The sequence below is a fragment of the Berghia stephanieae genome, chromosome 5 (genome assembly GCF_034508935.2).
Source record: "Berghia stephanieae isolate SIO BIC M18660-M18661 chromosome 5, UCSD_Bste_1.3, whole genome shotgun sequence".
NCBI classification, from domain to species: Eukaryota; Metazoa; Mollusca; class Gastropoda; order Nudibranchia; family Aeolidiidae; genus Berghia; species Berghia stephanieae.
The window spans coordinates 42,293,389-42,310,075 of record NC_088364.1 but is presented as its reverse complement, the minus strand read 5'-3'; the positions used below and the strand labels follow the sequence as shown (position 1 = coordinate 42,310,075).

The 16,687-nt window shown below is 35.5% G+C and overlaps 1 protein-coding gene across 1 annotated transcript; it reads right to left on the bottom strand.

Annotated features, from left to right (window-relative positions):
* Positions 1 to 662: 662 nt before the first annotated feature.
* Positions 663 to 16,192, bottom strand: LOC144972953 (ADP-ribosylation factor-like protein 16). The gene is made up of 5 exons (XM_078914806.1): positions 15,979 to 16,192; positions 10,790 to 10,836; positions 8,499 to 8,618; positions 5,674 to 5,789; positions 663 to 3,962 (listed from the first exon to the last, which is right to left on the bottom strand). Exons 1-5 carry the CDS (start codon positions 16,046 to 16,048, stop codon positions 3,776 to 3,778), a joined length of 540 nt encoding a protein of 179 aa, XP_078770932.1. The 5' UTR covers positions 16,049 to 16,192; the 3' UTR covers positions 663 to 3,775.
* Between the last annotated feature and the right edge of the window lie 495 nt (positions 16,193 to 16,687).

Sequence of the window (16,687 nt, the reverse complement as noted above, 5' to 3'; positions counted from 1 at the left end):
GAATGTCACTTGATACAGGTGTCACCAGCTTTGAAAGCCCACACTCCTTGCATAAAACAAAGGAAACTGAATGATGAAACAAGTAGCAGTGTAGATGAGCCTTAAAGGTAAATGAAAACTTTTTGCTATGATCTGAGTTAACATTTATGTACATTATGACTATTTCTACTGGTCAATGACTGTGTACATATAGCATGATGATATATGGAAGTCAATCCTACAATTCTTCATAATGTGTGCAACATTTCTGGCATAACATTTTCTGCATCGTATGATGAGTGTTGTTATTTTAACCAACTGTTTGGTATGGCGTGACGGGGGCGACGACTTTTTCAGATTGTAGAATGATAACAGTGGCCAGTATTGTAACAAGTCTTGCTGTTCAAGTAGACGGTTGGGGGGGGATTTGACCTGACAAGTTGTAAATCAAATCCAGATTGCATGAATCTCAGAGTAATCGCCAGGAAGATTTTTGTAGGGTGAAAAGTTCAGTATTATCTCTCTATGTGTGTATGAGTTTAAAAGTGATAGTTCTTGACGAAACATTTTTAAAAAATTATTTACTTTTGCCATATGTAGGTATCTATACTTGAAATATTAGACTTTTTCTCCTCATTGTACCATGACATACATATATCCCATCCAAATAAAAATCATATGTGTATAAAATAGAAAAATTTTTTAATTGATACAGTACATAAACATGATTATTGATTTTAATCCAAATTAATTATAAATCATTATGTTTGGTCATTTAAACTGCAGTGACCTGTTACTGGCAATAACTCGTTGACCCCTGGTCGCCAGTTATCATGACCTCGTGACCTACTGTCGGTGAGAGCAATGCACTCTCCAACTAAAAGTCAAGCTATATTCCACTGTGACTTATGCATGGAAAAATCTATCAATTTCCTGAATAATTTGTGGGACATTGGACATTCCTTCACCTGCACTGGTTGCAATTTTTGATTTACACAATCAACTGCAAACAACGCCATAAGACATATGTGGGAGAAACTGGCAAAAGATTGAGCAACATCTGCAGTCCATTGAAAATGATGAAGACAAACATGTCACCAACCACTTCAATGGTTATAGTCACCAAGGATTGTATGACATCCAAATCACTGTCCTTCAGTTCAGCCACACCACTAAATAACTTAGGAAATACAGAGAAATGAAGTTGATACTTTAACTTTACACCCTGAGACCTCACAGCATGAACTCGATACTGGACCTCATTTAAATATTAATTATACAACCTTGTATGGACTAGCAAAGGATCTTAGAAAAAAAATAGTTTCAATAAGCCTGTTTTCCAGGAGAAGACTGTAATTGTGCTTTAAGGGGAAAAGAAAAGTTATACCTATGAAGAATTGGAGAAGAAATCTGTGAAAACAGCATTCCCAAAATGTGTCTGAGCATGGAATCTTCACGATGATGTAATTAACAAACTTACAAACTCTTACAGTTTTTGCTACAGGTATTGTTTCACAAACATGAGGAGCATAAATGCAGTGAGAGTCTTCCATTAAAAAAAAAAGAAAAAAAGTAGTGGGAAAGATGAGCCAGAAAATGAGATCCTCCAAGGTTAACCTTCCAGACAAACAACTATGTGTCAGCTACTGAGTGCAACAGTAGAAATTGGCAGATATTAGAATTTGTGAGATGTACCTACAACTTTCTGTAGATAGTTGACTAGAGAGATGGGACACATTTTTTAACATATTTAATTGTCAATTTCCTGGATTTGTTTTGGATTCATTTTGAAAAACAACTCTTATCAATAAATAAAATTTATGGTTTTGCATTTGTATTTGCTTATTGGCCTTGCAAGACATTGGGCAAGTGCAATAGCATTTTCAACAGCAAAATATGTTGCGATCTAATGCACTAAAGTGTAGAATTTGTGGATGTGAAATGACATGTGAAAATAGAAAGAGGAGAGGATAAATCCCCTCATTGTCCCTCTAAAAAATATTCTTAAAAACTGGATTCTATGTGAAAAATGACATTTTTGGAAAAAGATAGGCGAGGAAAAACATGATTATCTTGACCATTTGAAAATAGTTTTGATGAACACTGGATCCTAATTAAAATGAAATATACTCATCAAAATCCTCTACTTTTGGAGATAAGAGTCATGTACCAATGTTTTGTTTTGTTTTAAAGGGTTTTACGGCGCTTGCAACACATCATTTAGGTTATATCAGCACCAGTAAAAAGGAAGAAAATGGGATAGTAAAAAGTTCAAGAATTACAATTAAAGCATCCAAGAAAAAGTAAGACCAAGGGGAACTGGGAACAAATAGTGATCAGATGTAGATTCCAAAAGCATACCATCAATGTACTTAGTTTGAGACCACCAATAAGTCTCATCTGGACACAAGCACGGCCCCCACTAAGAGGAACACACCCAAATGCTTAAATTACAAATTCAAATCAACAAATATAATAATACATAACAGAGAGATGATTTACAAGGAAAAAAATATCATCTCCCAAAACAATAACTATGCATTCGACTGTTTCCCTCGCAGCACAGGAATCCGGCCAGGGTCAGGACAAAACTAAGTAATCTCATTCCAAGACAAAGACAGAAAGCAATTGGAAAACACATATAGGGGGATAGAGGACAGAGTAAGGACCTCCCTGCCCTCTATGAGAGGTCGGGTACCCCACCCAGAGTCCTGTACCAAGAACCATTAATTGACTTGAATTACCAAAGACAACCACCATTCAAGGCTACCAATATTTCATAGACATTTGTTCACTTTGGCTTTATAACAAACAATATAAGATTGGTGCCCCAAGATTGACTGTCAAAATTGACAAAAGTCTTGTGGCAAGGGGTGAAATATAATCATGTTTTATAACTTATTTAAAACGTGCAACTTTCGGTTTTGGGAATGGACAAAAATACAGTCAAACTTGTCTATAGTGACCACCTAAGATCAACGGCCAAAGTGAACGTTATAGACAGGATTAATGGCGGGGATGGGGGGGGGTTCACATGTACACTATCTCAGCCTCATGTTATTCAAAGCATTGAAACCTATCAAGAGCCATCGTTTATTATTGTTTTTGTTACTGTTATTTTTTTTTTTTATTACCATATATACAGTGCAGTGTCAATGATTTCCACCCACAAATTAAATAGGATCCAAATCAAAATTACTACAACATTCTTTTTGTTGGCAAATGATAAAAATTAAAGCTGAAAACAACCAGCGAAACTGACAAGCCTGTCATTTCCTTCACTGCGATTGGATTTTACTCCAGTCTTGACTACTCTGCCCATGAATATTTGACTGTTGTCAGTTTTTGTCGGGTTGAATTATAATTAACCCTTTAAGGTATTGACTGTGACCGGTGACAACAAAGTTCCAATAAATGGTCTTCAGTTCAAGTGGTCGCTATAGTCAGGTATTTGCCTGTTAAGATCACGACTTTAGATGGTCTTGGTCGCATCAGGGAGGTTTCCGTTATATACAGGTAAAATATTGACAAAAAACTCAAGGGTGTCAACAAAATTGGTCATTATGTAGAGGTGGTCGTTATATAGAGTTGGTCACTATGGCAGATTTGACTGTATGGTCAGTGCTTTATAATCTTTGAAAATAAGTTAGTTTGGTGAAATTCAAGGGTGTATGGAGATCATATTATAATTATATTAAGTACACAATTAGTTGAATGATGCAAAGTGTGGCCATTAAAAACAAAACAGGTCCCTTTCACTATTTAGATAAATTATAAAATGAATATTTCATCTTGGTCAGCTTGGTTCACTTGTTTCTGGTTTTCGATGATTTTGGTGAATCCATTTAACAACTTTGTCAAGATTGCTTCCTGTTTTAGCACTTGTTTCAATCACGGTGATGTTTTGGGTTGCATGCTGAATAACGTCTTCTAGTCGCATGATGCTCTCAAGCTCTAAACGACTCATTCCATTTTGTATATCTCTGATAATGAAAAATACAGTGAAGAAAGAAAGAATCCATTAACAATAATTAAGTGATAATTTTTAGTATTAGATTAAAGATATACTGCAACCTTGTAATTACTTACCTAACTAACATTCATATATTCCTTACTCAGTGAGGCATCCATAGCCAAGGGATATGATGGACCTTGTGCAACAATGTGGTCTAGTGGTACAAATCAGAGGGTCTGAGGTTCAAGTCCCGCTCTGAGCAGCCGATAGTGAGTCCTTGGAACAGGCTCTTTACACCCTTTCTCTCATCGTACTCAGGTGTAAAATAGCATTATCTCCGTCCACCAAAAATGTTAATACCAACTTTCATGCATCATGACTCATTCCACATGTTAAGTGATACTGTTGGATAGGGACCCCTTTTTAAGCACTTTGAGCATGTTTAATGTATACTGCTCTATATAAATGCTCTGGGATTTTTTTCTTCTAGTTTATAAGGACTGAGCCTCACACATGGGGGCTTTATTGACTATCTCTAATAAACTGTCATGATACAAATATAATAATGAAAGGAATAGCATTGTGTTGTTCACTATAAAGTTTTATCTTTCACTAATCAGTACAATTGATGTCTTATGGTAATAACACAATCACACAGAGCTGTCAACCACAATAACAGTAATACACGATAAGAATTTTTAAAAATCAACATTTTGATTTCAAAAATCGTGGTAAAATTCCTTCAGATACTAATGTACAAAAAAAAACCCCATTCAATAAGGCATAAAGAGCTGTGTCTTTATACTGAAGTCCAATAGAAAAAAGCCATAGACAGTTATTAAAGACTATCAATTAATATTATAGGGAATGAGATTAGTGGAAGAGTAGCGTCCCTTGATTGGACATTACCTTACAGAGAGAACGTCAAAATGGTTTTGCGCATGCATCTCTCTCGTGAAGTGTCTCATTCCGCTTTCACCAGAAGCGAGGACGAGAGACGCATGCGCACAACCAACATGACGTTCTCTCTCTAATAACTTTTCCGCCGGTGACGTCCAATCAAGGGATGCTACTCTTCCACTAATCACATTCCCTATTGCATCAGTAATTCATCAAGACAAAGGTTTAAGGATTTTACAAATCCTCTCAGGATTTAATTAATTCAAGATCCTTTTAAAAAATGAGAAAACCATGGGAAAAATGGGAGCTGGCAGCTCTGAATCAGGTATGTTACCCCTTATGTTTGCAATTTTTTTTCGTGAAACTAGATTTTAAATGACTAAATTCAAATGACTGTATTTCTTAAGAAATATTTTAGTTTTAGAATAATACACATAAATTTGTCTAAGGATGGGCATCAGGTCGACGGATAAAGTCAGAAATGGAGATCTTGGGGAAGCTGCCAACCAAAAACCTATAAATGTACAAATCAAAAAGAGGTAATGGGAATGGATAGGCCATGCACTTAGAAAACATCACAAGACAGGCTTTGATATGGAATCTTCAAGGAGGAAGAAGACAAGGGAAACCTCATTGATGGCTTATTCTTAAAGCAAGTAAATCACACATAAATTATTATTCAAAATGGTCTTTCTTATCCTTTTTGTTGGCAGGCATCTTTTTACACACTAAAAAAAGTGATATGGCAAACACCATCGTGTAAAAGAGAAACTGAACTTATTTTTAAAAGAAAAAGGGAGTGTATACAAATCAAAATCATTCTCCAAACCTTCACTTACTTTTTATTAAGAATGAGAAGCACAGGTACTCCCTGAGTGTCAGGATGCGACAAAATATTCATGAGAAGAACAAAACCGATGGAGACTTGGAACTGTTTGGATATGTCCATCATGTACTAGAGAGGGACAGAAAACGATTCATGATTTTTTTAACTAAAAACTGTCCACGAAATTTTGTTTTATAACATAAGTAGAAAAGAATACAAAAATGATTAACAGAACTTTATGTCTATCAATTAATCTAATTAAATCAGTAAATCATCAAGAAAAAAAAAATTAAGGTTGACTTTGAGGTCATTAATTAAGGTCAACCAATAAGTTGTGATGAGACTAAGGTTTTTTCTAAAACCTTTGCTTTTAACTTTGATCATGGAGCCACCAAACCCCACCCCAATTCCCCTGATCACCTCCCTGAGAACTTTATTGGCCGTCAATCTCGACAGTTAAATAGAAGTAAAAGGTAAGTTATTAAATATTATTTAAAAAGTGTCAAATGGATATTGTAAGAGTGTGTATACAAAAAATCATTTCCAAAAAGATACACTGTGCGAAAAGAAAATTTAACTTCATATGTTCAGGTGTTAAGCGTGTTGAGCAGGTGACACTCACATTCAACTACTCACCAGGTAGCTGTAAAGGAAATAAGTGAGATACAGAAAATACAATCCTTTTCCATCAATATCTGCATTGGCAGTCCTGTCCATTCCTTGATGCTATCAATTCATATCTTTTACTTTTACTGCTATTGTTATTTTTATTTTTTTACTATATTGCTTTATAAAATTATGTTAATATATTTCATAACACTTATTTCATTCTTGCAATTCACATTTGCAAACCCAATTTCCCTATGACTTTTTATCTATAACTTTATTTCGATCTCTCCTCTTTATTTGCAAAAATTTGCGATTAATTTTCCTTAAAACCATTAATTAGTTCATGAAAGAGAAAGGTATTAGTTTGTTTTTAAGGGTTTCACGGCGCTTGTTTTTGTTTTTGTTTTTAAGAGTTTTAGGGAGCTTGCAACACATTTAGGTTATATCAGTGCCCAGTAAAAAGGAAGAAAATGGGATAGTAAAAAGTTCTAGAATTACAATTAAAGCACCCAAGAGAAAGTAAGACAAAGGGGAACTAGGGACAAATAGGGATTAGATGTACAGTGGAACCTCCCGATAACGACATGCCACAGGACCAAGTTTTTATGTCGTTATCCGGAGGTGTCGTTATTTAGAGGTTTCCAAAATGGCAGACAAAGTGGGCGTGGTAAGTTTTGGTTCCACTTTCTTTTTCTTTATTTGTTTAAGTTTTATTTTTAGCGTGGCCTTGACAGGTCTGTGGTCACTATTACAATCTGCGCTTGGAATAGTTTAGAGGCATTTGAGATGTGGGTGTATAGAAGAATGTTGAGGGTATCATGGACAGACAGGTGCACGAACGAGGAAGTGTTGGAGAGGGTGAGAAAGAGAAGAATATTGATCGATAACATCAGAAAGAGGCAGTTACAGTTTCTGGGACATGTGTGGAGAAGAGACGGAATAGAAAAGTTGGTAATATCTGGGATGATCGAAGGAAAGAGAGCCAGAGGAAGACAAAGAATGACTTATCTAAATAACCTAAGAATGGCCAAATGTGACTTAAAAAGCAACACAGATTTCATGCGCACCTCAGAGGATCGTGATTCGTGGAGACAGCGGACCGGCAACGTACTCAGAGTACAAGCCACGATGGATGATGATGAATGGTGGTAAAAGCTGCGTTCTCATTGGTTCAAGCAGGAATCGTTTTTATAAACTTTGAGTACTCTTACTCGGTATTTTTAGTATCAGATATCTACGAAAACTGCCGAAAATTGCCAAAATGATGTCGTTATTCGGAGGTTTTATCAAAAAGTGCGTCGTTATTTGGAGGGTTTTTTTTTTTACTGAACTTAAATAGAAAAAAATCGGGACCAGGGGTCAATGTCGTTATCAGGAGATTGTCACTATTCGTAGGTGTCGTAATAGGGAGGTTCCACTGTAGATTCCAAGAGCATACCATCAATGTACTTAGTCTGAGATCACCTATAAGTCTCATCTGGACACAAGCAGAAAATCCAACAAAGAGAAATACACTCAAATGAGAAATACACTCAAATGCTTATTCAAAATAACAAATACGGTATAATAATACATAACAGAGAGATGATTTACAAGGTAAAAAATATCATCTCCAAAAACAATAACTATGCATTTGACTGTTTCCCTCTCAGCCAGTACTCCGGCCAGGGCCAGGACAAAACCAAGTAATCTCATTCCAAGACATAGACAGAAAGCATGTTGGAAAACAGATATACGGGGATAGAAGACACACTATGTACCTCCCTGCCCACTATGGGAGGTCAGGAACCCCACCCAGTCACTGCGCTTGCAACAAATGTAAGGTCATATCAACGCCAGTAAAAAGGAAGAAAACGGGATATAGTAAAAAGTTCTAGAATTACAATTAAAGTACCCAAGAAAAAAGGAATAACATGCTATCAGTGTACTTATTTTGAGATCATTTAAATGTTTCATCTTGACACAAGCAAAGGTCCTGTTTAGGCCATATAAGCGCCGGGAAACATGGTTAATCCATAATAATAGTTGAATGGTAGATTCTTACTATCAAAGCACTCTATGATAGATTCCAATTCCAGTCTTTGGGAGGCTGACATGTTTGGCCAGGTGCTAAATAGCATTCAGCCCGTCTTTGCAAATCAAACATAATATGTTGTTGTCTGTTGGAAAAAGTTAACTAGAAACTGGAAAATTAGCTATAGACACCGTTTTAAAAATTTACTAACTCACCATTAAAGCACCAGAATCTTTAAAATAGTCATTCCAAATGGGTCCCATGGCACCTCCTAATTCTCTAACAGTCACTTCCGTTCTCTTCTGTGTAGTGATAGTCACTAAATTTGTCCCCACCTGAAATTGGAGGAGTGCGTTGATAAAGTTAAACTCCTCTTAACCAATTAACCATATAGAACCTATTGACAACACCCCTACCAATTTGCTCAACCGCATCTCTCTAAAAATAAGGACAAACATAAAAGAAAACACAACCAAAATTTCAGAATCATAACGGGATAAGGATGAGGTGACTTAGTTACAATCTGCTAATTGGTTTGTTTGTTTTTGTTTTTAAGGAACTTGCAACACATTGAGCATCACCCAGTGATGAAAATGCGTGTTATAAATGTCATGTATTATTATTAAGGTCATATCAGCGCCATAAAAAGGAAGAAAATGGGATAGTAAAAAGTTCAAGAATAACAATTAATGCACCTAAGAAAAAGTAAGACAAAGGGGAATTGATTCAAATAGAAAACAAATGTAGATCCTAAGAGCACACTTAGTTTGACATCACCAAAAAGTCTCATCCAGACACAAGAACAGGTCCCAACTAAGAGGAATACACTCAAATGTTTACAAATTATCATATATATATAACACAAAAAATTAATACTAATACAATGCGTAACAGAGAGATCATTTAAAAGACAAAAAATATCATCTCTCAAAACTCAAACTATACATTTTACCTCCCTGTCCACTATGGGAAGCCAGGAACCCCACCCAGTGCCAATTGGTTAAAATTCCTTAACATTAGATAAGAAAATAATGCGTTTGGCACGAGCACTGCAATATCAGGCTATTTAAAACAGTCCTTCATACAATAAGTGCATTATGTAGCAGTAACTTGCTGAGCACAGCTTGTGATTAAATAGTTATTTAACTCTAATAATGAGAAGATAATATTTTGTGCCGAATTTTTCAAAATGTATCTTTCAAAAGTCTCTGGCTGTCCCTGGTTAAATGAGCCCCAATATTTAAAAGTAATAGTCTGTAAGTGATAAGCCACCTGTCCAGAGAGTTACAATGAACTGTGATTCTCCGTTTAAAGTCACAAATAAGCAACACTGTTCTGGATTTTGTGGGTTAAAAGAAATAATTGTAATACTTCAGAGCCATTGGGCCCTTAGAGCTGCAGTTTATCCTGGTTTCTAAAGCATGAAAAAGACATGCTATCCTTTGGATAGACAGTAGCTGAGTGTTGATGTTGTTCTTTTGTTTTATCCATTTGTTGTGTCCAACTATAGTGCAACACAGAAATTTTGAACATGCAAATCTCAAACATAGCTCAATTCCCCTTTTTAATCCTCCTATTTTCATTGAAGTGGCATCACAAAAATCTCAAACACTTTTGGAGGCTAACACAGACATCTTGAAAAAACTATAGACATGCAATAAAGTTAAAATTCAATTAAATCAGCAGATTTGTTTGATAATTTAAAGCTATACCTTTTGTAATATCATTAGTCTGATTGTGGATGGAAATATCTTTCTACTTTAATGTCATAAAACTAGTGACTTGCGCATTCTACGATACAATTCTTTTGCCTTTTATTTATACTGAACAGAAGCGTAAACGTCATCAATCTTTCTGTTATGCATGCAAATGTGTGGAGTTTGTATGCATGCATATATGAGTGTGTGGGTATGTGGAGGTTGTAAGCAAAACATGTTTGACCAGTACCATTGGGAGACCAATGAAGCAGTGATGGCCTGAGGCTGTTGCTGTTACGTAAAATCAAGCAAGCGAATAGGGCTGGGGAAGATGAGAGGAAAAGCACAAGGGAGATGAGTGAGGAGTGATAGTGATTAGGTACTGGATTCATAGGTCAATGATGTCATGTGTTGTGTGTAATCAGCAATACGACACGCTGACATGGTCATCTTATTTTGGTTATTGAGTGAAACAAGATGCAACAAACCAATGGTAATAGCTGTGTACCAGTGCCAAACTAACCTCACTTCTGAAGCAGTTTGAGATAAATAGGGGAGGGGAGAGAGGTAATCATTATAATGGGACCTAACCGAAACCACTAACGTTTACCTCATGTACCTTCTTCATATTCTTTGTAAAGTACTCAGAATGGAAATCTCGAACAAATAGGCCCAGTCCAGACTTGTTCAAAATTTCTGTGCTGCAAAGTATATCCATTCTTCCCAATACTTATTCATAGCAATATGTATATATATATTTCCTTCTGAAACGTGTATTCATCAGTACTCCTATAATGATAAAATCTTACCGTAGGAATCGTTGGTGGAATATCATCACCCGCAGCATTGTCTTTGTCTGACCGGCCAGTTAAGGGCTAATTATGGTTAATCTTAATGATAATAATGATGGTAATGATGAAGACGATAATAAATGAATAAATAAATTTTAAAATATATAAATAAATAAATAACAACAACAATACAACAACGACAACAATATTTTTAATAACAATAACAATAATAATAATAATTATAATAACAACAACAATGATATATTTATATAGTGCCAATCTCACGTTGTTACAGCTCTAGGCACACATTGGCAAGAGATGAAACCATACTTGACACATAACAACAACACAAATCAGAAAGAGGCTACAAATATTTTTTTTATTTTCAATATGTTGAATAAAAATCCTATTCATTAAATGATTTGGTCAAAGAAGAAAAACTATCTCGGTTGATAAACAGAATGTAACAAGAGTCTTAATGAAGGAAAGGAAAGTAGTGACCGATAATATCTCATTTACTTCCATTTCAATGAACGTCAAAGTTGGGTAATGTGTTATCGATAAGTGTCAAAGTTGGTAATGAGTGGTAACTACTTCATTTTTGACTACCATCAAAAATGGTACAAAAAGTGTTGAGGGACTTTTTAAATGTAATCTCAGTCAGACAAAAATACCTTACTTCTTATATCTAATGGAAATGAATTCCAGACATTTCGGGCAACATGAGAAAATACCTATCAAAATATGTTTAACTCTTTAAGATTCAACCCGACAAAAACCGACAACGGCATAATATTCATGGGCGGGGTAGTCAAGACTGGCCTCAGTAAGTAAAATCCAATCGTTGTGAAGGAAATGACAGGCCCTGTCACTGCCGCAGGGTGTTTTCAGCTTTGATTTTTATAAATTTGCCGACAGAAAAGAAAATACGTTTCAGAAATTGCGATTTAAATCCTATTTTATTTGCGGGTGAAAATCATTGACATTGCACTTTGTTTGGTAAAAATCGGTAAAAAATTACGACTTTGGTGATGAAAAATGACTTTGAAGACCATTATTGTAAACTTTTAAAAATATTATGAATAATTTATAACTCCCTTATTTGTGGGTCGATTTTGTCATTCGAGGTATCAATTTTATTGTAATAAAGAGATAGGAACTTCAGAGTTATTTTTTCTGATGCGAAATTATTACTTTGTAATTTTAGCACCAAGCTAAATAGTCGGTAAATAAATTTGTTACACCTCTTTGATAGACTGCCAGGGTCCGTTCGTGTAGAATTGTGAATCAAGCATCTCAAAGTCTTCGACCAATCACAGGCTATCTATCCAGCTGGCCGAAACAAAGACGCTTCTCCCCGTCGATGTAATACGCTATTGTTATGCAAGGAACATAACACCTTATGGAGTAGGCCTAAAAGCTAAAATCTAAAAGTAAAAAATATAATTCTGAGGAATTTGAAAGTCACATTGCTGAAATCAGCTTGAAAAAAGAAGTACATTGGTCTTTGTTTCATAAAAATCGGTTGAAAACCAACTGTTTTACGAATAAATTTGATTTTAAAAATTGCTTTTGTTTATTTTAGCTTTTTTTAGCAACTTTTTTATTTATCGGCCGATTTTCTTGATTTTTATATCATTCTTTATATCTCAAAGAGACGAGATCAGTGATATACTTTGTTTGTTTCAAATGTAACTAGAACATAATTTGGCTTTTTTACCTATCGACCATGCCTGGATAATTTATTCAACAACGTGGCGATGTGACGCAACTATTCCATGGCCGTCTTCCACTGCATCGACGATGATTCAATTCATTGTTGACGGCTGTTGACACGTGAGCTGCCAGAACGACCAATCGTTGAAGGGTCAAGATGCTCAGTCGCCAATCGTTCTTCGGTCAAAAAACTTATGAACTCACGAGAACAAAAGTTTGAAATTTGGTGATGGACGGACCTATGAAAGCATTTCTGGGCGGAGTTTAGCCATGAGTGACCGTAGAAAACGAAAAGGCGACTACAGATATCAAAGAGTAGGCTTATATCATCAAAGGATGTCTACATGATTGACATGGCCATATAGGGAACTCATTATCTACTCCCCCAAAAAGAATCTGAACACGAGAGGGTTAAGAACCTTTTTCGGTACATGAAGAAATTGACTACTGGATCTCAGAGAATTGAGGAGGATCACAATAATAAAAAAAGATCTTTTATTTGATATGTTGGAAGCTTTCATCAAATTCTAAAATTACATACCAAAAAAATACAGAAAATGAATGCATTTTATTGATTTTACCAAAAACAAAAATTCCAAACCACATGGCCGACAGTCGCAATTTAAAACTTGAAATTTATATCTCTTACTTATACTCAATTTTTAATATTCAATTAGGAGTAGAATAATGATTATGTTCTATGAAGCTACCAAAAACTGAAATTTGATCATTTTGACCATTTCCACTTAAAAACCGATTTCCAACTTTTTCCAAATTCCGATGCACATTAGGCACTAAAATGTCTGGCTGAACCTGTGTCTAAGTTCTCCAATTCACCTGTAACTGCTAATTATCATTAGTGGGTTGCAGACTAAAACCATTGCTTGGTTGAATTGAGATATCTCTGGGATTTATTTAATTAATTTGATAATTTAAGCACCAGAATAAAGGGCATTGAATGATCTATCCTTTGGTACAATTCACATTTTAATATTTAAATTCATTTGGAAGATAACATAATGGGAATGATAGCTAAATTTAAGTGGGCAAGAAAATTAAGCCACAATTTTTATTCCTAAAAATATTCACTTGAATCCTAAATCTAAAAAAAAAAAAAAACTAATAAAATTCAACCATTTTCCCTTTCAATAATACCATTTTCATATGAAAACTGCTTCTTTAACTTTAAGCTCTCCATAAAGTCGCACACATCTCAAAATCTACCAAAGTAACGCCATTTAAGCTTGGGCTGCTCCACTCACTTTTCTTACTTAAGGCTGATTCCTCTGGTAACTTTGGCATTTGGGGTGCCCAAAAAATTGAATTCTATATATAATATAACTATAACCTAAAAATTATCCAAACGGTTTTATCGATGGGGTGATATATTGTTGGTTAGAGATTTCATAGTGTCATTTGAAAATTGAATCTTCATTTTAATTTCTTACATATACTATACCGCTTTGAGCCAGGAGAGGGGTGGACAGGGTCACATTGTCATTTGAAAACTGAATTTGTACCTGCCGTTATTTCTAAGAGTGAAGTATATGACATTTTATTGCGCATATGTTATTATTTTATTCAAGATTCAACCCAACAAAGATCGACAATGGCCAAATTTTAATTGGGGGTGGGGGGCTAGTCAAGACTGGGCTCAGTAAGTAAAATTCAATCACTGTGAAGGGAATGACAGGCCTGTCAGTTTCACAGGCTGTTTTCAGCTTTGATTTTTATCATTTTGCCGACTAAAATTAATATTATAGAAATTGCGATTTGGATTCTGCTTTATTTGCGGGTGGTAGTCATTGACATTGCATTTTGTTTGGTAAAAGTCGGACAAAAATTACGGCTTTGGTGATGAAAAATGACTTTGATGATAGGTGTTGTAAACTACCTAATTTGTGGGCCTATTTTGTCATTGTGGTATCAATTTTATTGTAATTCTTTTTTCAAGCAGATTTCAGCAATGTGATTTTCAAATTCCTCACCATTACTTTTAGTTTTCAGCTATTAGGCCTACTCAGAAAGGTGTCAAACTTTTTGCACAACAGTAGCGTAATACATTGAAGGCTAGTCACGTCTTTGTTGTTTTGGACGTCCGATTACAGAGCTTGTGTGGGACGCTTGACTCACTATTTTACAAGAATAGACAGTGGCGGTGGATCAAAGAGGGTAATATTTTTATTTACCAAACATTTTTCTCAATGCTAAATAATACAGAGTAGTAATTTCGCATCAGAAAAACTAACTCTTTAGTTCCTGTCTCTTTGAAGCAATGGTCTCTATTTCATAAAAATTTCTTGAGAACCAACTGTTTTACGAATAAATTTGATTTTTAAAATTGCTTTTATTTATTTTTGCCTTTTTAAGCAACTTTTTATATTATTGGCCGATTTTGTTGATATTTATATCACTGTTTATATCTCAATGAGACGAGATCAGTGATACACTTTGTTTAAATTCTAACTTGAACATAAATTGGAGTTTTTACCTATCAGCCATGCCTGGCTAATAAATTCATCAAGATGGTGATTGAGTCAGCCATTCTCTAAAGCTTCAACAGTGACCTCAAAGCATGAGTTGACAGCTGTTGACACATGAGTTGTCTGAATAGTCAAGATTCTCAAGAGCCAATCGTTTTTCGTTCAAATAACTCAAGAACTCACGAGAACAAAAGTTTGAAATATGTTTGATGAACTATGAAATCGTTTCTGAGTGGAGTTTATTAATGACTAACCCTTGAAAATGAAAACGCGACTGAAGACATCAAAGGGTAGGCTTATCAAAGGATATCTACATGATTAACATAGACATAAAGGCTAAAGGGAACTCATTATCTGCTCCTTCAACATTAATCTGAACACAAAGGATTAAATTTAAATAACGAATGCTGAAATCATGTCTTCTAACTTTATAATAAAAAGGTCAACAAAGTAACAAAGTACAAAGTCTTAGTAGTCTTCTTGGGAGACCTTCCATAAGCTACAACATCCCAAGTATTCTTGTTCTAGTAGGGGGTTTGGGAGGGGGGGGGACTTTTTTTTTTAAGTCTCCCCCCTCCCAAACCCCCTACTAGAACAAGAATACCTGGGATGTAGTAGCTTATGGAAGGTCTCCCGTCTTCTTGACTAAACTATGAGTACTTTTGTAAAAATGTGGTCCTGCTAAGCGAAGTCATTTTACCGATGCTTTGACTTTGACTTAGCATCAGGGTTGCCAAACTCACTCAAACTCTAGTCTAGATAAAAATAAAATAGATTTTTTGTAGAACTTTTAATTTTTAAATTAAAATTTCTTTCCGAATTAGATACTTTTTTGTTTTCAAGAACAGGTAATCAGGAAGGGGTAGGGGTGGACTTTGAGTTGGGGTGGAGTTTGAAAGTAATTCCATTCCAAAATCCAATTAGCCTATGCCTATAACTATAGATTATAGCCATAACAACAATTTCAATTTGGGTTGCAAATCAAATACATGTCGTCTGGAAGGATACAGCCACCACTTTGGAATCTTTTCAGCATGAGCGTTTTCCCGACCGAGGATGGTCCAAGCAAGAGACACATTCCGGAGCAATAATTCAATGCTCAGGGTTATTTTTAATATGCACGAAATACTAAAAGTAAAAGTAAAAGGTGTTTTTTATTGTTTACATCTTTTCTGTTTGTTCAATGTTGTTACGGAAGCGGAAGTCAGATCACAAAGTTGCCATTTCTTAGAAGGGAAGCACAAACACAAGAAACTGTGTTTTCCGTCCACCAGTGGAATGAATACACAACTGTGTATCCAGTACACCGGAAGGGATTAAAAGGGCCCGAGAGCACAGCGTAACTGTAACCGAAGTGGGGTGAGTTAGGGGTTCGAGCTCCTTTCTAGACATAATGTTTTCATTCTTTCTTTTTTTTTGGTACTCCCTTGGCAAAAAAAAAGAGAGAGAGAGAGAGAGGGAGAGAGAGAGAGAGAGAGAGAGAGAGAGAGAGAGAGAGAGAGAGAGAGAGAGAGAGAGAGAGGAGAGACAGCGGGTTAAGAACTGCTTCGTACTCGCACGATTTTTTTGGGCTCCTATCCTTATTTACAAGGAAAAAAACATCATCTGCAAAAACTAACTATACATATGACTGCTTCCCTCTCAGTCTCAGTCAAGGTCTCCTGCCAGGGTCAGGACGAAACCAAGTAATTTTAGTCCAAGACAAGAGCAAGTTGGA